Source organism: Aptenodytes forsteri, unplaced genomic scaffold (assembly GCF_000699145.1).
Source record: "Aptenodytes forsteri isolate BGI_AS27 unplaced genomic scaffold, ASM69914v1 Scaffold66, whole genome shotgun sequence".
NCBI classification, from domain to species: Eukaryota; Metazoa; Chordata; class Aves; order Sphenisciformes; family Spheniscidae; genus Aptenodytes; species Aptenodytes forsteri.
Window position 1 is genome coordinate 5,369,982 of NW_008795131.1, and position 24,528 is coordinate 5,394,509.

The window sequence follows — 24,528 nt, forward strand, 5'->3', positions numbered from 1 at the left end:
AAATGAGCAATCTTCTTCATGTGGAGTAATTGCTAAGATCTGGGCTAGCACTTGTTGAGCTCTGCAAATGAGACTTGAAAGCCAATCTAGTTGTAGATTAGGAAGGAGTGAGTCTGGCATGTGGTCTGGGTCAGTGGACTTTGTTTCACTTAAAACCATTTTATTTTTCTTTTAACTGTTTTTGTTCCTGATTAATAGCTTAAGATTTATTACAGGAAATACAGGAAAAGTTATATCACGGTCCATTTTGAACCCTTTTCATTTATGTATGGCACTTCTGTCTGGAGTGGAAGCTCACAGTGTGCTGACTTCTGAATAGAAGTGTATGTCTTTCTGTCTTTTAACAGAGTACCTTTTTGGCTTCCTTCTGCCTTCGTTTTTAAAGGCCCTTGACAACCGATATGAAACTATTTGAAAGCCCTAAATAAGAGCTGTTTCCCCCCCCCCAGAGATTACATAGTAAGCAGAACAAAAGCATCGTTAAAAAGGCTGTTCTCGTATAGCAATATAACTTTTCTTTGGATGTTTCTGTAAATTCTTGTTGGCTCATTTACTTCAGATCTCTTATTTGGAGGGAGAATATCTTGCAGGTAAGCTTTACAGAAGAAGGAAGAGAATGTGTCAGTTATTCCCAGACTGCTTGCAATCCATCTTTCTTAATTTTACCAATTCCTAGGCTAGTGTTTTCAGGTGAAATGAAGAAGAGAATTTTCTGAATCTCTTAGTGCTTTCTGACTCTCCTGTGTTCTCCCCAAGTGCTTTTGAAATCCTGTAGACCAGACCTCCTTGATGTTGATTTGTAGCTTGTGGGTATGTTGATGAAGCAAAATTATTCTTTGTTATTGTTCTGACTGACTGAAGGGACATGGATCAAATAGATCATGGAAAGACATGATATTCATAAAATTAATATGCGTAATGTAATACTGCACAAGGTTACAAATGTAGACTGTATAGAGTACTTAGCGTCCAAGCGTGCCTTAACTTCAACAGTTACTGCATCTGGCTTGAGCTGTGGCTAACAGTTTAGAAAGGTGCATCTGCAAACTAGCTCTTAACTCTTCGTGCACATTTAAAAAAAATAATGAAGACAGTCAAAACAATACAAGAAAAATTGAGATGCTGTTTTTTGTTTTTCTAACAAAAGTGAGGAGCCTTCCATTCAATTAGCATTTTTCAAGTCATGATTCCTATTTCAGTTGCAAGGACATATCCAGAACAAACAAGAATAGACACGGGCTGAAAGTGACATCTTGGAAAATGAAGATCTGCCAATAGTTTTGTTAAGGGCACATGTCCTCTAAGTCATCATTCTGGAAACTGATCTTGTTAACATGATGTGCAGTTAAAGGACAATGGAGTTTAATGGTTTATGTTTTCTTGTAGTTCAGCATATGTAAATGAAAAAAAAAAACCCAAACACAAAACCAGCCTAAGGTTGTATCAAGAAAAATACCCAGCTCTTAAAGTGAAATGAACAGAATGAGTAATGACTAGCATCTACCTTATTTTTGTGTCTAAATTCAAATTGTTGGGGAGAGAAGCTCCCACATAATAATTGCTGTTAATTTAGATAGGGAAAACTCTGCTTTTCCTCGTCCCTTATTCCTTTCACTGTTTTGAATTGACCGAATGAATTCACTGTTACTGTCCATGACACTTTCAGGTTTTTTTATATGCCTCATCCTTGCTGACAAGTATAGTAAATATCTGATTTGAAAGTCTCAGTTTTAATTTAGGACCTGCGTTTGGTTAAGGATGCAGTTTCACAGCCACAATCGTGGCAGCCCATCCACTGTGCTTGAACTAGCATTCATGTGACAGTGTCCTGAATTGTTAGTCTTCTGTTGAGTGCTGCTTCACAAGTGAATATTCAGATCATGAACTGGAACAAAAGAATATGAAATTAAGACCTGCTAGAATTCTTTTCGGGTTTAAATCTTAAAGCCGTTAAAAGTTGCCATTTATGATCTGGCAGAGCAAGACTTTTATCTTCTCCGTATAGATCCAGACTGCTTCTTGAGACGGAGAGTCTCAGTGCACGTTCTGTGGAATACTTCTGTGTCAATGGCTAAAGAACAACTAGCACAGATCCTGCATGCTGTCAGTCTGTATGCATAAGTATTCTAACAGAGAATGTCATAAAGCAATACTGATAGGCAAAAATATTTTTTTTTTAATCTATTTTACCATAGGTCACCTGATGAAATTCAAGTGAATAAGAGCTCTACCTAACTGCTTAACTAAAAGCAGTTTTTAATTATGAAGTGGAAAGTACCTTTTATTTGTTTTTTAAGTTATTATAGATAGCTCAAGGTATCAAAGTGCTTTTCTGAGCATATTTGCTCATTGATTGTATTTGAAAAGTCAGGATTAAGGTCTTCCACTGTGCTGTTGCTAGCAGGGCGTTGATATACTTACCCAAGCCCATAATCTGAATTGCAGCTTTCCTTTTGCCCCTGCTGAAGGAGAAAAGCATTTATGTTCTTTAGGTTTGGATTGTTTATTGTTTTCTGAAGCAGTCGAAGAAAAGTAGGTGAATGTTGACAGAATTGGGACCAGCCTTGACCTACTTGTGGCTTCTTCTCTGATCTGTGTCTTGGGCATGTCACCTTATCATTTTTATGCTACTGTTTACTCATCTAAACCTCATCTAAAACATTAAGAACTGACAGGTGTTTGGCAATTTGAATATTAAATGTATATATCATCACTCCCACAGTTGTTCCCAAGAAGATTTTGTCACCTATCATATGACCCAGTAAAGGGAATCCTTCTGTAATCGTTTTTATGTCATACTGAACTCTTGTTTAAACTTTGGGTTTAAAGTGTTTTAGAGCCATTAATTTAATTCCTCTTTGAAATTCTGTGTTTTCTTCCAAGAGTCTGTATTTGACTTTAGAATGTCCCAAGACTGGAATTACACCCATGGTAGTGATTTATGTTATCACAAGGCTTTTGGCTGACTCAGAATAGAGAAACATATATCAGGATTTTTGGGTCAGTTCATGGAGATCATTTAAAACTAAATATAGCTTTGAAACTAACAGGTTAGACAAGAGCCCTGCAGGTCTGACTTTGGTGTCTCTTTGGATGAAGCTGTGAAACCAAAACAGCTGCTGTGTAGGATGTAAATTAGTTTGGTTTGTAACAATTCAGGTTGGTTTTTTTGGGGGGGGAGGAAGAAACACACTTTCCTTGAAGATTCTGTAATATTTTAAACAGTTACCTTAGACTACATATTGTGGGTAAGTTTTAAAAGGGGGGAAAAAAGGCCAAGTATCACTGAAGCTGTGCTGCCTTCTTGAGTGTGCAGTCTCCTCCAGCGCCTGCTGCTTGTACCTGTTTACCTGGGCACTGGCACCATGAGATTAACAGGGTTAGTTGTTTTTTTTTTTTTGTTCTGCTGACAAGTCTTGTAGATGTTTACTAATATAAAAAAATAAAACTTTTTAGCAGTGTGTAGGGGTACCATCCTGCCAGCATCAGCACTTGGAGAGGAACAGGGGACAAGGCCTTTCAATAAACCTTTGAACTTTGCTACTCTGTCTTATGACATCTTTCATAACTTAAGCCGGTGACTTTAATTACTGGCCAGTAAGCATATCACACCTTCAGGCCCTGATCAAATGAAGACATAAAGCTAATGTAATAAACATTATGGAGGGATGAGACTAAAGGAGCAAGACCATTCTAAGTGATCTCCCCTTTATTTCTGAATGCCAGTAAAAAAAATGTGTGACGTGTTCTGTTTAGCAATAGAAAATATACTGCACATCAGCCAACAGAGCTGCAGTAACATATTTTTCATTTTATACCAGAAGTACATTTATATTTTAATCTCTGAGGGTTTGGTATGGTTGATGATATCACTGATTAATGTTTCAGTTATTGGTCATTACATTGAATTTATTATTCAATTCTACTTCAGTCTGAAAGTATTATCCTGGAAAAGGAAACAAAAATAAAGTCAGTGATAGAGACCAGCAAAGATCAGTCATCACTGTTTTTGCATTGATCATTTATTTTGTTCCTGTATTATTATGCAATTATTAAACATTCAGATAGACTTGCAGTGGAAAAACTTCTCAGTTCTGAAGCTAGATGTTCATTCACTGGCTTTAACAAATCATCTGAAAAGATATGCTTTGCTTCAGATAAGCATTATATATAATGCTGGCATAGTAATGCTGCCCTGTCTTGCAAAAAACCCTTATTATTTGTTGGAGTGATGGTCATATACTTTATCACAGTTGGAAAGCGGGTCGCGTTAAGTCTTGGGAAGTGTTACAAAGGTAGAAGGTTAAGGTTAAAGGACTTGAACTTTGACAAGAGGAAAAATTTCTTTACTGAAAGAGTGGTTAAACCTTGGACCAGGCTGCCCAGGGACGTGGTTGAGTCACCATCCCTGGAAGTATTTAAAAGACGTGTAGATGAGGTGCTTAGGGACATGGTTTAGTGGGCACAGTGGTGTTCGGTTGACGGTTGGACTCGATGATCTTAAAGGTCTTTTCCAATCTTAATGATTCTATGATTCTGTTCTGTGATTCTAAGAACAATACTGACTGCAAAATGCTCAATACCAAGCAGTTACTTAAAAAAAAAAAAAGTGTATATATATAGAGAGACAAGGACTTGCTTTTACCTGAAGATTTAGATTTTGCAAATTTTACAGTATTTCAGTCATTTGAATAGTAAGCCAAATGATCTCTCGTAGAATTATCAACAAGATGAGAAATTGCATTGGTTACACATTCTGCCTGTCTCAGACATGAAAGAATTTTAAAGTGTCTTGTATCGCTCTCAGCAGGCTGTTAATTCAAAGGTACTATTTACCTGTCTATTTTAGTCTGTCACTCTAATATCTTAATATTTCTGAAATTGCCTTTTGCATCTAATGAAAAGGAGTGGTTATGGCTCCAATGTAATTGAGACTGTCAAGGAAATAGGTGGAATTTTTACAGCGCTATGAGACTTGATGGTATGTGACAGAGGATCATTCACTTCACTGGTCCATGGTAATGGAAGACTGATGTCTTTTTAAACTCCCTGTTAATAAATATAAGCCTGATTATTTTTTTTTTCCTTTGCAAGGTTTTGGGTCTTTCTTAAATCTTCATTAACATATACTAAAATAAAAAGCACTTCTTTCACGTTCCAAAAATATCCCGTAACCCTAAAAAGACTGATGTCTTTTTAAACTCCCTGTTAATAAATATAAGCCTGATTATTTTTTTTTTCCTTTGCAAGGTTTTGGGTCTTTCTTAAATCTTCATTAACATATACTAAAATAAAAAGCACTTCTTTCACGTTCCAAAAATATCCCGTAACCCTAAAGCATCTTCTAGACTTTTGGATTGTACAGGTTATGAGTTTATTTCACACTTGTGTTTTGACATGTCCCTTCTGTTCCTACACTAACTCAAAGAAGGAATGACTGTGCAGTGTTGATCACATAGAAATCTTTACACAGGAAAAAAAAAAAATAGCAGTTTACAATAACTTACAGGAGTGAAATGTACAGAGGAAACATCAGAAAAACTGATGTCCCATTGCCTTCTGTACAACGACAAGGAAGCTGCTGTTAATGTAGTTGGGCTCTTTACCACTCTTGTCAAAATATATAAAGGATTATCTTCAGTTTGAGTTGTCGTTATTAGAAAAAGCTGTATTATCTCTGAAAGAGGTAGCACTAGAAGAACTTTTGTCAGATGTGCTGTTTGTTTTGTTTCTCAGCTCTTAGTTTTGGTTTATTCAGTAGAGAAGGAATTGAGATGTCTCTGGTTAGTGTTTACTTTGGCCATTGTTAAATGTTGGTGTTGGGAATTACTGTAGTACCTGATAAGCTTAATGTATATTTTAAGTAATATTTTAAAGTTCTTAAATCTAAATCTAAAGTTCTTAAATCTAAATCTAAAGTGATTCTAATATCCATTCATGTGCAAGACAGATAAATAAAAATACTGTTGTCTAAAATAACTTCTGGTAAAGGGAATGGAAATAGAGAGTGGCAGCTAAGAAGTATTCTGAGTTGCAATACTGTATTCTGTATTATTGTAATAAAGAATTGTATTATAATAAGGAATGGGCAGGATAGAAGTTGAAACTTGAAAGGTCAGTAGGTAAGATTTGTCTCTTCCAGGTAAAAACCTTGATGAATGTTCATAGATTTATCATTACTACAGAATTTGGCGAGATGAATGTAGATAGCAGTGTTTCATAACATTAAAAGGTACTGCAAGCCTCAGACAACAAATGTGTCAAAGTCCCGAGGCTTCATACTTAACCAACAGACACAACTATTTCCCTTGGTGGTAGCAGAGGACACTGGAGTGTAATTACTTTGGAATGAAGTACTGTGTTTCAAATATTTGTTGCAGACTTTGGTTTGAACACTCTTCTGATTTTTTCATACGCTGGCAAACAGCCAAACGTGATAGTGGTGAAAAAAGTGAATGGCTGAAATACGATAGGTTTAACCTGGAAGATGGAGCGTTGAGATATTAATTGAGATGAGGTGCGGTGCTGGTTCGCAGGGATTATTGTGTAGCTTCCTTGGAGTAATGAAGCAAAAAGGAGTTTAGTCACTGGTTTTTGTTGTTTCGTTTTGTCCCCGTCCCCCCACCCCGGGGAGGGAGAGGGTGGTAGGGAGGATGAGAGGTGCAAGGGAAAGCTGACAGTGAAACTTAAGATGTTGGGGATGATTATTGAGGGAAACTAGGTATCTATCTAGAGGATATGACCGGACACTTTATTAACCTACTTTGCTATGGAGGTGCAAAAATACTCTAGGAACTGTGCCAAAGCCTGGAGGCTTGTTGGACATGGAGAAGGAGGTTTCTCATTTGGGTTTTCCTTGGTTGGCTAGTGGGAATGGGAATAGAGGTCAGTGAATTGGGCCAGGAATGTAGTAGTTCATGTAATTGTGGTATACGCTTTAAAAACAAAGAAGAAGGAAGTACAAAAATACATGGAGATTTATACGTTTATTTGGTGTTTATTTATGAACATCACAGACCTTATGGAGCTATGCCATTGACTGAAAACAAAAGAATTGCTTTTATGGAATTAAAAAAATATATCCAAATAAATGTCCTGTATAGTATAATAACTTATTCTAGCTGTGGTTCATATAGGCAGTTGAGAAGTAAATAAAAAGGTCTCAAGCATAGCCAGAAAATTTTTTGTAAATGGGGAAATACGTTCGATTTGGAAAGCAGTTTCAATTTTAAGCTTCCATGAAGGAAGACAAATTAAACATTTTTAAAGATATTAACCGTAACAGTATCCCTTTAATTTTCTATCCTTTCTTTTAAGTAAGATACTCTGAATCAATTTTTGTTCAAGGAGACAGATTTCTTGCAGTAATCAGTTTTGCTTTTAGCTCTGATTTTTAAAGAATAAGTGATAATGGTGCACATGCTTGAGGGTGTGATTAGAACGCAACGTTAAAAGGCTTTTTAGGACATCTATGGTTGAAAAAGGAGCTCTGGAGAGGTCTGCATTTGGCAGCTGAGCAAGATGTGAATAAAGCATACCTTTGAAGTGTGGTATGAAGAACAAGTCGCTTAACCCTTTCGCATAAAATACCTTTTAGTGAAAGTTAAATCTAGGTGTTTTCTTCAGGCTCATCTGAAAGTTATACATTAAATCTGTTAGCTTGTATTCAGTCTTTTCTTCCCCTGAATGCATCCTGTATCTCTAAAAAGACCACCTGTCAAGAATATGTATTAGAAAGACTTGGCTATTTGGAGTAACTTACAGTACAGGTTTTTTTGAGTGCCTTTGAGTATTTTTTTATTACCTTACAGTATTCTGTGGAGTATGTTGAGAAAACTTAATGAAATGCTGAGAATGAACATTGGTAGTAAGTTAATTAAATTGTCTTTTTTTATAATCTTCTTAAGGAACTTATTTTCTGTTCGGTGTCTTTAAAACACACACAAACCGTTGTTCAGACGCAAATTCCTGGATGTAAAACCTACATTACTTGCCTAAATTTTAGGAAAATATTTAGCTGGTAGAATATACTTTTGTAGGTTCCAGATGTCTAAAAGCGTAAGAAGTTTTTTTACTTTTGTCTGTGAACACCTTCACCCAACTTTTATCAATCCATATCAGTCTGCAGATGACTTCTTGTCTATTTAACCTCAGGTGATCTGTTGTGTGAATGAGCGCTGAAACTGAGGCAAAACTCCTGAAGCTGACCTCCAAAGATGGGTAAAACAGGGGAGAACTATTTGTCAATGAACTGTCACTTCTGGGTGGACTACTACCCTTCAGTCTTAATGCAAGCTGATGGGACATTTTGTGCTTTAGGTAGGCAACAAAACTTGAAACAAAGTGGACATCTGGATGGAAAAATTTCAGTACCTCCTCCTCTGCCCACAGTGGTGCTGAAGGAGTTACAGGAGTTCCCAACCAGCCCTACAGATTTAGCATACAGACTGTATTGCCTCGTAACGTGGCCAAAAATATGCCAAAACCAGAAAAAACGACCTCTTTTATCCCTCTACTATTTATATAAAACTCAGCAAATGCTAACTGTTAGTGAAGACTTCTTAACAAAAACTAGTAGAATTACAAATATTGAACAGCCAGTGTAATACTGCTTCTTCCTAGAGAGTGGTCTGCATTTGAACTGTAGCATCTTGCCTTCAGTTGCCACTGGCAATGGTTTCAGGAGAGAAACCAAGCATTTCCCCACTATACAGACCTTACTAGGTTATGTCCACAGCAAGATGCTTTAAGTCTGGTGCTGTTCTTAGTGTGATTTTAATTTTTCTGGAGCTTTGGCTAGCTTTTGTTTTACTTGGTCCCTACCGAGACACAGCTCATGCTTCCTATGTTAGTTAGAATGTGTCACTTCAGTTTTAAATGAAGTATTTTCCCCAAGCATGGGCCAGGCTTAACTGTAGGTAAGGAGTGGGTAAGAGGTGAGCTGGGGAAGAGGAGGAATACTGAAATTTATTAACACAATCAGGAGACTCTGATTTACTCAAAAAGGGAATTGGAAATAGATTTTTGAAAAGCGTTTGCTATCAGTGTTCATAAATCAATCATAATGCGTTTTGTTTTGCTTGAGTAAATAACAGCTTCCAAAATATTTTTCCTCATTCCTGTACTTTTTTTTTATGTTTACCTGTGAAGACTGCTGCACATCTCACCCTTTGCTTCTTTAAACTTCTAATATCTTCATTTTGTTAGCTGAAGGTTAACTCTGAGACATTCTCAACACCTCCAGTAACATATTGTAGTACTTAAAAATGGTATAACTAGCCAGACATACTCTCAAATTTTAATTAATACAGTGAACATTGACCTGTAAATGAATAACTAATAGTAAATACCTCTCTACAGAGTAAACACATCCTTTTACTTCTTCCTCTGCTTTTTGCCCTGACTTGTTTTAAATTAGACCAGTCCCTTCAAGATATATACTGTTACTTATTTTATTTGTAACTGCGTAGCACAGTCTGGGCTCAATTTTGAGTGGGTCTTTATAGCACCGCTTAAGATCAAAGGAGAAAAAAAACCCAACAAAAAAGCAAACAAACACAAAACAAAAAAAACCCCAAAGAGGTGGTTGTTGGATATTCCACTTCACTACATCCATGTTTTTGAGAAAAAAAGGGTTTGTGTCATACAGTTAACTGTTTAAATTCCTTTTACTTAGTTGTAGGGGCAGAGTATGCCATTACCAAAAGACAATAAAGCAAGCTGCTTCCTTATGTTGCAAAGGTTATTTTGTAAGAGTAAAATACACATCCGAGAGAGGGCAGTGCATATGGTGTCTTCCAGTGGTAGCAATGCTGTTACATCCTCCAATAGATCTGTTGAGCTCTTACCTCTGACTGTCATTGCACTGTCTGCATAGTTCCTTATTACTTTCACACTGACTGGTCTTGGATGTCTGTGTCCCAAAGTTAAATCAAAGTGAAATCAAAGTTTTGCTCAGTAGTATCTCCTCAGCTATCTTTTTCAGTTTGCTTTCATATCATATCTCTCAAAATACAGATTTTTTTTTTACCCGCTGTTAATATGTCATTTTAGCATCTTTGAAGTATTGCCAGCTGGAGACCGCTGCAGAGCAATAGTGACCTGAAAATCATTAACAGAACATCCATTTCTTAAATATCTCAAAAAATAACAGCTGTTCTTTTTGATAATGTCTTTTAACTATGAAACCTTTTTCTTATTTTTCCATGCTTCTGTGCTAAAAATTCTGCTATCAGTACCAACTTTTACTCGGTGTATTCTTTCAAATTCTGTTGGAAATGGGTTAATCTTCTGTGCTGCAGCTACTGGGGGCTCTTCATAGGCAATGATTTGCAGCAGGATCGTAAACAGATTTTGTGGAAACTTTTTAAGTCCGTGAACTGCTGGTGAAAATCTGTGGTCGCACTTCTTAAGTGTCAGTGTTTGTGTTACATGTGTCTGTCTTGTGGGCCCTGATTAGCTACGTAGGGTAAGCAGGTATTTAATACAGTTTGTAGGTAGGATAATAAGAAATTATGTAATTTATCCCTAGACTTGTCTCTGGCCACTGCACGAGTACAGGTTCCACCTTTTGTCAGTGCCATTTCTCAGTCCAGTGGGTCGATCCTCAGATCTACCAGTACACCATCCTCAGATTCAGTGTGCTTCTCTAACGTCTGCTTCTTCTTCAGCACTGATGATGCTATGACTGTCTGATCTGTTGATTTCCGTTTGTTTATTCTTCCTTAGTGGTGATGGGCCTCATGCTGTAAGTCTAAAACAGCCTTCCAGAGAGCTCTGGTCATTGCAACAAAGTGAAGACGACTGCACACTGCGCTGCTGTAGTATTTTCCTCCTTCCCGTAACTTACCTGTGTGTGGCTTTTTCTTTAAAAATTATAGCTAAAATGATTATGAATATCTCCTTTAAACGAGATTGTATCAGCTTTTGCATCTCTTAAACAATGCGTGTACAGCCAGAGGGTAAAACGCATTATAATACCATGCTAATTGGGTGAGTGCGTATGCTAAAATTCTCTTGTGAAAAATCCAACAAAAACAAAACCTAACTCCCTTCTAATGATACCACTCAATTAGCCACTTCTCCTGTTTCTTACTGCAAGGGAAGCCTAAAACACTGCACTAACAGGACAGGATTTAATGTGGTTTGTAACATATAGCAGTGACTCTCAATTCAGACTTGGCAGACGGGGAGAAAAGGCTCATATAAAATCAAAAACCTAAGGTCCTCAAATCAGCACGCTTTGGTTGTCTACAAGCGAGGCTTTGTTTTAAGCTGGTTCTCTGCAGTTAACTGGTAGGGTGAGGCATTTCTAGAGAAACGGTTCATGTGTTATCTAAGAGCCTTCTAAGAGATTAATCCCACCTATCCCTCTCCTTATTGACTAGACAGAGCCAGTGTGACTGACTTAGATCATATTTGACATATGCTTAAGCTGTCATTGTTACTGAAAAAGCAGTCTGTCTGTCTTCCCCTTTGTCTCAGCTACTTATTTTCCTGCTTTCTGCTTCATTGTGCCAGCCCAGCTGTTTGCATGGCCACACGGTGAGCCAGATCTGGGAGCCCAGCAACAACCGTTAACCAGGTTAAGCATGCCACGCTCAGAGCCTTAGATTGGAAAATTGACTTTTGGGCTACTAAAGTTAGACAAAATGATTTAGCATTTGAATAATTTAACTTCCATTAAGAATTGTCGCAAAGCTTTAAAACGTATTTTGTATGTGTTGGTGAACACCACCACTGGCGGTCACGAACCATGTTGGAAGACGAACTCTTCAGTCTGTGATTGGAGAAGATACTTCTGCTTATTAGGCAAGGTCACTGGAGAATCTAGAACATTACCTTTGTCCTGTCTCACTTGTATTTGAGTGTTTGTAATAGTAGAATTGTTAAAGCAGCTACTTTGCTTAAAAACTCAGTATATGTGTATAAATTTCCTTTTTATTCTTCAATAAGAAATCTATTGTTAAATATGCATATATATATGGTTTTATTTTCTTAATGATTTCACACGTTATGTGCATGCTTTTCTCACCTCTCCCCTCTGCTACCTAATGGTCCATTAAATGTTGTTGATCAGTTTTTGTCATGTTTTGGTAGGGCTCATTGCCTGTCAATAATTCTACAGAGAACAGATATACTGGATCTGATGGCCTATTCCTGTGTGTAAACTTTATGTACCCAGTCAAATGTTTCCCAGATAAGTGATTTGATAACTGCACACCCTCTCCCTGCCCTTTCACATCAGTCTTGGGAATCTTTTGGTTTTGTGAACTTTTCAAAAGGATTTTTTATTTCATCCCATGCTCAAATATATTTTGAGATATGCCAAGATGTGATTGATTGTGATACCGTCTACTGAAAAACTAGTATATTGGGTATCACACGCCCTTGAATATGAGCTGCATTATTTGTTTAAAAGTGGTATATCAAATATGCTTGGGTGAGCAGCTGAAATGCTTGTGGGATCAGGTTTGTTACATATCTTAGAGTAAGGCTTTCTGGAAAAAGTCTGTGTGATTAAGAGTCAAGCAGCTGAGGAAAAAAGTTCACTGACTAATAAGAAAAACTTGGAAAGTAATCCTATTAAGTCCTCCCCCTTCTGATAAGTCATGATGTAAATTTATAGGTATTCTCTATAAACGTAAGGGAAGGTTCGCTTCCCTCTTAGAACAAATTCCATCAGCAGTTTCCCACACCGCCCCTGAGAACATTCTTTCATTATCTTGTTTCTGTGTAATAATTGCCATGGAGTAGTCACAAACTTGTTTTTCTACCAGTTGAAACTATAGAACAATGTGTATGCATTGACCTGGATTCAGAGAGAGAAAACGTTACTGTTGGCATAGTCTCCACCTTGAAAATTTGCCATCAACATGGTAGAGAGTTGCTGGAGACTTACAATGCGTAATTGAAAAGGCTAAATGCCTGCAAGGATTCTTTGAGATAAGAATTGTATTTGAAAACATTTTAACTAGGGGTCTGGACTGTATCATTAAAGAGTAATAGAACTACAGAAAGGATTAAAATTTTATTATTTCTGGAGTCATTAACCTGCAATGTAAATAGAAGCTACAGTTTTTGTAAAGTATCTTTTTTCTCGATATGTTTTATGTCAGACTCTTTTTTTAAACTTTTTATGTAGTTCTTAAATATACTAAGACATATATATATTTATATTATGTATGATCAGCAAGAAAAAAAGTTTTCTGATGAATAGAGGAATGGCCCTTCCATGTAGGGCACTCAGCTGCAATTCAGGAGATGCAATCCCCATTTCTGGCTCTGTCCATAAGCTCCCAGCGTGACTGAGGGCCTGGTTTCCTGCTGTACCTAATCTGGTGTAATTGCGAACTGCTACCAAAAAATCGCACCGTCTTGCACTTTGCCCCAGCCATGTGCTCGCACAGCTTCCCCTCTGTCACATCTAGGGATCGCGTGGCTTTCAGATGACTTCATCCCGCTTGCTGCATGTGTAGTGCCGAGTCTGTCTGCGCGGGATTGCTGTGCTGAACCGACTCACCTTGTGGGCAGCTGTGGACTATCTCCAATGCTGGCAGGAGGGCAAGAACCAGCAACGGGTGGGAGCAGGACCCCCTCTTCCCGCAGCAGCTTGCAGTTATACAAGATAGCGTAGTGTGAAGCCACACCGTCAGCAGATCACTTGGACAAGTACATCCTTATCTTTTACTTGGGATAGTACTGTTGTGTCTGTGATGGTTTGGAGACACAGGCAGAGCAAGGGCTTGTGTGTCTGAAAGCTTGTCTACTTCTTTACGCTGGTTTGTTCTGGTGAAACAAGAGTACTGGTCGCTCTAGTGGAAAATGTTACCTGCAAAGTCAGCTTGGTCGTTAGTGACACAGTAGTGAGTTACTGTTGTAGAGAAAGGTATAAATGTTCCTGTAGATTTGACTATCTTTTTAAAGAAAAGATAAAACGAAACCAAAAATATAGTTGTTCTTGTTGTGTAATAGGCGGGTTTAGATTTATTAGTGAATACAGGACTAGATATGGAAGAATTAAATAAGATAGACTGTAAGTGCCTTGCAGCCTTTAGGCCAGAACACGTATGATACATTCTGGTTAGGTATAGAAAGTTTAGCTTTCAACTTGACTGCGGATTTGATGAAGGATTTTGTGAAATTTTGGTGTCTGAAAAAAATGGGCAATGTTTCAAGAGGAACATTTCAGTCTCATGTTAAGCATTCAAATATATGTGTATTTGATTTTTTTTTTTTTCTTTTCAAAAGGATTTTTTATTTCATCCCATGCTCAAATATATTTTGAGATATGCCAAGATGTGATTGATTGTGATACCGTCTACTGAAAAACTAGTATATTGGGTATCACACGCCCTTGAATATGAGCTGCATTATTTGTTTAAAAGTGGTATATCAAATATGCTTGGGTGAGCAGCTGAAATGCTTGTGGGATCAGGTTTGTTACATATCTTAGAGTAAGGCTTTCTGGAAAAAGTCTGTGTGATTAAGAGTCAAGCAGCTGAGGAAAAAAGTTCACTGACTAATAAGAAAAAACTTGGAAATAATCCTATTAAGTCCTCCCCCTTCTGATAAGTCATGATGTAAATTTATAGGTATTCTCTATAAACGTAAGGGAAGGTTCGCTTCCCTCTTAGAACAAATTCCATCAGCAGTTTCCCACACCGCCCCTGAGAACATTCTTTCATTATCTTGTTTCTGTGTAATAATTGCCATGGAGTAGTCACAAACTTGTTTTTCTACCAGTTGAAACTATAGAACAATGTGTATGCATTGACCTGGATTCAGAGAGAGAAAACGTTACTGTTGGCATAGTCTCCACCTTGAAAATTTGCCATCAACATGGTAGAGAGTTGCTGGAGACTTACAATGCGTAATTGAAAAGGCTAAATGCCTGCAAGGATTCTTTGAGATAAGAATTGTATTTGAAAACATTTTAACTAGGGGTCTGGACTGTATCATTAAAGAGTAATAGAACTACAGAAAGGATTAAAATTTTATTATTTCTGGAGTCATTAACCTGCAATGTAAATAGAAGCTACAGTTTTTGTAAAGTATCTTTTTTCTCGATATGTTTTATGTCAGACTCTTTTTTTAAACTTTTTATGTAGTTCTTAAATATACGAAGACATATATATATATTTATATTATGTATGATCAGCAAGAAAAAAAGTTTTCTGATGAATAGAGGAATGGCCCTTCCACGTAGGGCACTCAGCTGCAATTCAGGAGATGCAATCCCCATTTCTGGCTCTGTCCATAAGCTCCCAGCGTGACTGAGGGCCTGGTTTCCTGCTGTACCTAATCTGGTGTAATTGCGAACTGCTACCAAAAAATCGCACCGTCTTGCACTTTGCCCCAGCCATGTGCTCGCACAGCTTCCCCTCTGTCACATCTAGGGATCGCGTGGCTTTCAGATGACTTCATCCCGCTTGCTGCATGTGTAGTGCCGAGTCTGTCTGCGCGGGATTGCTGTGCTGAACCGACTCACCTTGTGGGCAGCTGTGGACTATCTCCAATGCTGGCAGGAGGGCAAGAACCAGCAACGGGTGGGAGCAGGACCCCCTCTTCCCGCAGCAGCTTGCAGTTATACAAGATAGCGTAGTGTGAAGCCACACCGTCAGCAGATCACTTGGACAAGTACATCCTTATCTTTTACTTGGGATAGTACTGTTGTGTCTGTGATGGTTTGGAGACACAGGCAGAGCAAGGGCTTGTGTGTCTGAAAGCTTGTCTACTTCTTTACGCTGGTTTGTTCTGGTGAAACAAGAGTACTGGTCGCTCTAGTGGAAAATGTTACCTGCAAAGTCAGCTTGGTCGTTAGTGACACAGTAGTGAGTTACTGCTGTAGAGAAAGGTATAAATGTTCCTGTAGATTTGACTATCTTTTTAAAGAAAAGATAAAACGAAACCAAAAATATAGTTGTTCTTGTTGTGTAATAGGCGGGTTTAGATTTATTAGTGAATACAGGACTAGATATGGAAGAATTAAATAAGATAGACTGTAAGTGCCTTGCAGCCTTTAGGCCAGAACACGTATGATACATTCTGGTTAGGTATAGAAAGTTTAGCTTTCAACTTGACTGCGGATTTGATGGAGGATTTTGTGAAATTTTGGTGTCTGAAAAAAATGGGCAATGTTTCAAGAGGAACATTTCAGTCTCATGTTAAGCATTCAAATATATGTGTATTTGATTTTTTTTTTTTTTAACAAGAGTCAAAGTCTGAAATAAGACAAATTGTCTTGTTTACCTGTATCTTAATCTCTTTACTTCATGATTGTATTTCTTTTCCCTCTTTTTGACTAGAAGGATCATTTTTGTCATGTTTATAAAAAGGGAGAACTGGCCAAACTGATGTTACAGAGGAAACAATCTGTTCAACGTAACAGCATGTTATCAAATACATTAAGAAATCAAGAATAGAGAAATAAACTTCTGTAATATTTTGGCTATAGTAGTCTTGGTGTTACCTGTGCCAGTAGGTGATATGGCTACAACAGCTAGTTGTTGCAGTTGGTCACCATTTTTTAAGTGCCTGAATCATGAAGTCAGTTACTTTAAGTGGAAATTAATATAAATGTTTTCTTTACTTTCCTACATTCCTCTTAGGCACTAAAAACCTGGTAAGGTCACAGGGAGAGCATCTTCCAATAAACTTTATCAAATTTTACAAAATGTATCGTTTGATAATTTTTACAACTTAATATTCTACCATTGTCATGTAGGTGAAGTGTGAGTGACAAGGGGAGACAACTGGATGCTGCTAACAGACCACAAGCAAGAGGAGGAGGTGGTGACACTGGCTGTATTAATGAACACATAGCCAGGCAGCCCGCTCCTCTAACAGTAACCAAACTGCTGGTGAGAGCGCAAGTTAATTATACTGAAAGACTTGTAATTGCTGTGAAAGCAAAACGTGTGACTTGGCTTAAGAGTATTAAAAGTAGCTTTTTGCAGTGGTTTATACAGTATAATAAAGAATCCTAAATGGTTGGGTGTTCTCACAGAAACATCTGGAATCATATAATTCTTAGAGGCATGATTAAAGCCAAACTAGATATTCCTTGATATTTTTTCCCTCCTCCAAATTATATTTATTAACTTATTTTTTGCCCCATACCTATATATAATTTTTTTGCTAAGTTATTTTTGGTTTAAATCTTGGTCTCTTACCTCTTTATCCCCAGCTACAGTTGATGCTTAATAAGACTTCAGTAGTAGCTTGAAAGAGCGCCCCATTGACTCTGTGCTGAGTGATGGATAGATTCCCTGCCTGCTGTTCACTTTACTGCTAGATTCACCTAGGGTGTAATATCCTAACAAAGCAGAGGAGGGAATTGAAATGTGTTCTTCTGAGAACAGCAGTAAGTAGAGCTGCCTTTCTAGTTGTTCTCTCAATTAGCTCCTAGGAGACTTTCGTGCTTTTCTAGTTTCTCTTGGGGATATGTGACCTGATAGCATATTGCTATAAATAATTATTTTACTGGTATCAAAGTAGGTACTGTACACAAACACAAAGCAACATTTTCAGCATCTTTATTGGATGCTGTAAATATCAGTTTTTCAGACAGGCTTTTTTCTTTCTTTTTCTTTCTTTCCTTTTTCTGTTCTTTGGAACGCAGTCCTGACATTTCTGATCTTCATAACTTGGATTGTTAGTTTTGTGCTGCCCCTTGAAGTGAAATTGCTGGTGAGTGGTATAAAGCTCACAAGCTAAGGCAAGGGGGTGAGGAGCAGTGTGAAATTGTTGCAGCTATGGGGGAAAGAGTAGAGGAATTGCTTTCAATCTGGATGTTGCAGGTGATCATAACTTGTTTGTAGAAGTGGGTTATTTAAAAGAAAAAAGAATGTGACCTAAATGCATATGCCACATCAACCCCATTTAACTTTATCAGAGACTACAACAGGAACACCAAGAAAAGACTATTCACCTAAACTGATTTTTGCTATATGGAAGCATTTGAAAAAACAAAGGAGAGCAGACACACCAGGCCTTGCTTACACAGCTGTGATGAAGTTTAACAGCTCTGCAATACGTTTAGCTCTTTTTGTTTGTTAAAATGGGTCCCGCAACTAGTAAAAATGAGCATCAATAAACCTGTGGTAGCTATCAATATTATTTGATTAAAGACCAACCATTTTATCAAATCTTTCACTCTCACTAATGAGGCTGCGTGACAGCTACACCCATGGGAGAAGTGTAGGAATTAATAGGACACTGATGTTCACTGGTATGGGTTGCCTGATTATGTTCTGACTTAACAGAATTTAGAATTCCTGGATAAGTGTCATTATGGATACTGAACTAAAGAGCTGTGGTACTTTGAGGTACAAAGCGCCATCCGTTTTCTCAAGTGAGGCTCAGCAACAGAAGAGGCTTGGGAATCAGCGCTCAAAAGTTTTAAGTATATACCTTCAGTCAGAGAGAAGAAGATGGATATCCATTTCATATTTTAGGGGGTAAATATACCCCCTAAAAGGTATTTTAGGATTTTTAGGCATTCAGCAATTACTTTCATATCCATATAACCTTTCTAAGATTATTTTTATTTTAATTTTTTTTTTTTTATAAAGGGATTAGGAAGGAGCTTAGACAAAGTACAGGCTTAATACCGATAGGAAAAAAAAAAGTTTTGCAGTTTGTATTACTGTTCATGTGTAATTAATATTGATTTATGAGAACTTTAATTTAGGCAACTATAAAAGAATAAAAGAGAGGAAGCCTCATGACTTTCTGCAGAGCAGATATAGATTTGCTCAACTGTAGATGGTCAACATTCATGTCCTAAAATTTATTTTCAATCTGAACTAGTTTTTGTAAAAGCTAACTGTTGGATTTTTGTGTTTCTATGCAACTAGCATAATTTTTTGCAGTACAGCTGAAGAAAGTGAATGTTTCAAATCCATCAAAAATCCTGTTTTAGGTATCTTTTTAAAATGACCTCCACTTCAAACTTCCTGTTTTTCATTTGTCTGTGGGAACTCCAGAGATGACTTTCTCTGAATTTGTGTCTTGGGTTCAGATTTTTAACTTTGAATGTATTACTTTCACAGTCTTGACCCATATCGCCACCATTGCTGCTGGTAACGCAGCTCATAGGCAACTGGAAGAAGTAGAAGGTGTGCATTTGGCTGTTGTTAAAACACATAGATACCATTCGATTTAGGTGATGAGGTCAGACTGCTTACTTTAAAGGGTTTTTATGGCTTACTTTAAAAGTCGTCACAGGCACAACTACAGAGGCAGTGTAATTGAAAATCAGTGAATGCAGGTAGCTTTATATTTAATGCTATTCTGTATTTTAACATTTCCATAATTTCGGACAGTGTGAGAGGAGTACTTCTGTTCTTTTAAAACACTGTATTGAATTTCAGACTTTGCCTGAGAATGTTTCAGGTTACTATTCTAAAACTGAATTTTGTTATTCTATTTTAATATTTTATTAGAATTGGGAGTGACTATTTTAATCTAGAATTCAATTAAAAGGACAGCTTTTGAGGTCTTCTGGTAATTTTGTGTGGAAGTATGGCACTATCTGAAGAGTATACATGAGTGTAGGTTATAGTTTTTAATAGTTTGATTTTTTTGACTAATAAAATGAAAATGTGAGCAGTTTTTACTTTGAATTTTATTAGATTGGACCATGTAAATAGATGTTACTGTAAAAATCAGATGTTTGTTTAGTATATGCATTAAAAGCACACCATACATAATATTTACATAATTTATGTGAAGTTTAGTTTGACAAGTAACTGGTCATTAAGACAAAGATACGTTTTGAACAGAGTCATTTTCACTGGAGATCGCGGAAGCTGCCTTCAGAGCTGTTCGTTATCTATACAGCCCGAGATTCATTAGCTAATACAGATGGGATAACCCGCGTGTTGCAGAACCAGAAGAGCTCAGCCCAGCAGGCCTTTCAGCAACAAAGAAATAAAAGCATTCCTCTGTAACAGGCTTCAGCACTTATCTCTGTTCTCTGGTACTGTTTGTGCTGAACCAAAGCAGCTGCTACCCTGAGTTGAGAGAACAAACTCAACATGGCGTGAAATTACTGCACTTCCATTCACATTCATTAGAGTTATCTTGTTACCAGCTACAAGCATGACTGGTCTTTGCATGAATAATAACAAGAAATGCTACTTTGTGAGTTTTGCCTTAAAACATTAACAAGACACAATGCAAACTTTGAAACCATGTATATTGTGGTCCATCTAATAATATATATTATTGCATTTTTCTTGTCAATTGCTGGAATAATATTTATACTTATAAGATTTGGAAAAAGGCAGATAGGAAGTTTCTAAATGGAAATATGGTTAAAAGGTGGCTATTAAAAATAACTCCGAAAGGTCTTGAGTGTAGGTTCCCAAAGCTGTGTTGCTGCTACTAAAACATGCAACCTCTGAGATGTTTGTCACGGGGGAGGAGGACCAGTATCCAAATCCTCAAGTACCAAAAAGATGACTCCCCCTTGCTCAATTAGAAAGGAACAAGCAAGCAAGTGGAAACTTGTTTTGGTATTTATTCCTCTTCCAGCAGATCAGTTTCGTCCTGACTAGTGGTAGGTTGAATTTCAGAAACAACTCTCTCGCCTGCCTTAAATTCAGTGTCGTCTTGTTGGTGCTGCTGCAGCAGTGAGACCTGAACATAGCTAAAAAACATATGCTGTGTGCATAGTTGTAGTGGGCCTGCTTTTTATCTCCATGCACTCAAATCCATGGTGCATTTTGTCTAAAAAGCCTTCAGGACATTAATAATAAGGAAACACCTGAAGAGCAGAGAGGACTCTAATACATGCTTTGTCAATCCAGCGGTGCAGAATTTTCCTCAACAGGTTTTGTTATGGTCTTTTTGTTCTTATTAGTCTTTAAGCCCAAAACCAAAGCCAAACTATTCTTGTGCTTTTTTTTTTTTAAATAATGCTGGTTTTATTGATTGATTAATTGTGTGTTGTTCAAGCACTTTGTCAATTTCTTGTATCTGTTTCACATAGATATGTGAATTGTATTGCACGTCTGACCTGTTTATGAAATCTTAATGTCAAAAATACCTAAAATTTTAAAGCTGATTCTGATATGTTGAGTTATTTGCTTGTTAACATTTACAAAATGGGTTATGACTAATTGGAATGGTGTCTTTCTGTTGTGATAGTACTCAAATTCAGAAGCCGATTGCTATAGATACGGCCTAAATATACAACTAGGAGCTTAAAAAGCTTGTAAGCTTGTAAAGCTTACAATCTCCAGAACAAGAGGAAGAGCGTTTAACAAAACCACAAGCTATCTGCAACTAGTTTTATGGAAATTGACTTCCTCTTGCTGTAAACAGTCAAAGTGATGCCCGAGTTTCAGATGACAGATTGTTATCAATCACGGAAGGTTGCATTACTTGTTTACATGTCTATCTTCAAAAATGTTGTTGTTTGTGACTTCTGGTTTAGGTCTGTCCATTTCAGGTTCTATTAAGCTTATGTAATTTGAGGTAAAAAGCAAACAAAAAACCTATTAAATCTGTGAAGCTGCAGCTAACTTCTTCAACAAAGTAAACCTACAGACAAATGGCCATTGTTTTTTTGCTTTACGCTCTTTTTGTGTTGTACAGCCCCTGGACATGATCAATGAGGACTTTTTAGTCTTTCTTCAGAGAAATTTATATATGTTTACTGCACTAATTTATTACAGATAATAGAAATGGTAGAAGTAGATGTGAACTCTCTCAAATAAGCTGTCTGGACCTTAAGCATTGTTTTATCCTGTCTTAAAGAAATTGAAATAATTTTAGAGCGTAAAATAGCAATTGTGTCTATTTAAAGAAAATTCTTTTGTTGTAGTTATGCTTTTTAGATATGTTTCTAAGGAAAAATAATGAAACAGTACCACGTATTTAATTTTCTTCACCTTATTCAAAAAGAATTGTAGAACGTGCTCTAAATATGCTATAATATAGCATAAAATAAATTTTGAAGGTTTTAAAACAAATACTTTTCATAGCCAAGATAGCTATTTAACTATTGTTTTAACTGTACTGTTGAATATAACATGGCTGAGGAAGGTGCTTGTGGTCTGCCTAGGTATTAACAGTCATTTGTGAGGAAATTTCATGTTGTCAAAGGTCTCAGGTCTTGCATCTGTATGATACTTCAGTGTATCATCATTGCAATCCACCAGTGGAATTTCTCCCATAGCTGTGAATATCCTCGATAGCAGTGTTTCGGTGTGCGCGCGCAGTGGTCAGCAATAAGTGTCAAAACTCCAAAGGGAAAAATTAGCAATTCAGTAGCATCTGCAGTGTAATCAGTGAGGATTTTTATGAATAAAATGTTACAACTTTGTTTTTGTACCAAGAATATATCTATTTAATTCCCAGGAATCAGCAGCTTTTAAGTTTTCTTTTACAGGTTAGAGGTTTGGTGGCTTTTTGCTTTTTTTTTCTTTTTTTTTTTTTTTTTTTTTTTTTTTTTTTATTAAGCTGGTAAAAACTTGGCGGGGGCCAGAAATGCTGTCTCATAAAGAGAGAAGAATACCACTAATTAGCTGATCAGTGGTGCTTGACCTTGTGAGCAATGGGAGCTCTCAGCTCATGCTGGGATCAAATTTATATGAATTTGTGAGCTACTGCCTGGTACTGGCCCTGCTGTGTGTCATTCAGAATCTGCCTGTGCTATAATCCCAAAGCTACAGGCCAGCCTGAAATGTCGCCTACTCATGATGAATAGTACCTTGTTTTGCAAATAGACTCATTGAGGTTAACCATCATCTGTGAATGAAGTTACTATACAGTGTGAGGGAGGATATTTCAGTCTGGCCCATGGTGAGTGCTGAGTTGCATTAACAGTGGATTTTCTGTAGCTCTTCCAGTTTTCATTCCCTTTCTTTCCAATTTAGGCTAGAGGCAAGAGGCAAAGGTCCTGGAGAAAATAGGAAACATATTGTGAATTACAAGACCTTTTCAGATTCTTTTCAGCTCTGTGTTTCCCACCATAGAAATTAGTCTGGTATCAACTTTCCCGAGTGCCCTTCCACCCCTTATTTAAAATACAAAGATGCAGTGGCTATTAACAAGTGTTCCAGCCAAGTGTGTTGGGGTAGTTCTCCTTGGACTCCCAACCACTACTATCAGTGGCTACTTCTGACTTTTTGGATTGATTGAATTGTTTTGTATTTTGAAGTCAGATGCGGTACTTGGAGATAAGGCAGATATTTGATTATCCCATTCTAATTTTTTATTTAGATACTTAAACCAACATGGACCTGAGACAAAAGAAGAAGCCTTCCGTGTCGTCTGTAGGAGAGTCACATGATAGATGGAAAAGCCAGCAACTTTTTAAGGACAAATGTAGTCATCAGGGTACATAGCTGGATGTAGATTCTTACGTGGTTATGGCGTTGCACTGAGAAGAAAGTTATTTTGGTCATCCCAATAAAAATATGCAGAAAAAAATGAAGGTTTCCTAACAACTGAAGATCTAGAAACCCTGTTTTGTAGTGAGGTTTGAGAAGCCTCACCTTAAAAACCGTGATTGGGAATTGAGGCACCATAATCTCCTTGCTCTAGTTTTATGGTTCTCATTATAAAATTCTATTTTCAGAATCTCATTACTTTAAATTAAAATACTTGCCATGTGCAAAGCACCTTATAATTTCTGAACTACTATACTTGCATCCCATAAGTTCTGTGGGAGAAAGACAGGTATCATGCCTGTTTTACATTTGTGGAAACTTAGATACTGTGTGCTGTTGCTTCTCCAGATGTAAAGTGATTTAGTGATAGATCAAGTAATAGTCTTACACTTGCCAGTGTTCTGTCAGAATGGGATTATTAAATTTTTTGCCCTCTTAGGAGAGGAAGAAGAAAGCAGTAGACCCAACAAAATCAAATCTGTGTAACTGAGAAAATGTTTTACTCTTAATAAGGTCTTTTTTGGGAGGTGAAGGAGATGTTTATCATCACGTCTGCTCCTCTGCTCAAGGCGTTGATCTAAGTTTGAGCTACAGTGTATGCCAGTGGCAGGCAGTATATGCACTGATGTACATGTGTCCAGCCGCTTAACAGCTACCAAGCTTGACTGGGTATGTGTATATGTACTCTAATCAAAGAATGATCATGCTACATTTAATACAGGGTCTATAGTACAGTGCATAACGCCCTTTGCTTAATACTTTTTTCCCTAGAAGTGTCTTCACATTGTTTTGACTCACCGTCTCAGTTGAGAATGATAAGAACTCTAAAATACTCTTTTCTGATTTAGAAAAATTGTCTAACTGTAGTATGTGATGTTCTAAATCTTTTATTCTGTAGGTCAGTAACAGATCCGCGAGATGGAAAGAGAGTTGCACTCAAAAAGATGCCCAACGTCTTCCAAAATTTGGTCTCTTGTAAAAGGGTCTTCCGGGAGTTGAAGATGTTGTGTTTTTTTAAGCATGACAATGTAAGTAAATTCAAAGTAATTTTGAAGTCTTTGATAAAACCTAATTGTAAAATGGAGCTATCTATAATAGAAGTATTTTTTTCTTTTAAGTTATA

The 24,528-nt window shown here is 37.1% G+C and overlaps 1 protein-coding gene across 1 annotated transcript in view; it reads left to right on the forward strand.

The window, feature by feature from the left end:
- NLK (nemo like kinase) overlaps nucleotides 1-24,528 on the forward strand; it is a 67,711-nt gene that overhangs the window by 12,190 nt on the left and 30,993 nt on the right. Inside the window, 1 exon segment of the mRNA XM_009278272.2 lies at nucleotides 24,304-24,433. Coding sequence (XP_009276547.1) covers nucleotides 24,304-24,433 — 130 coding nt within the window.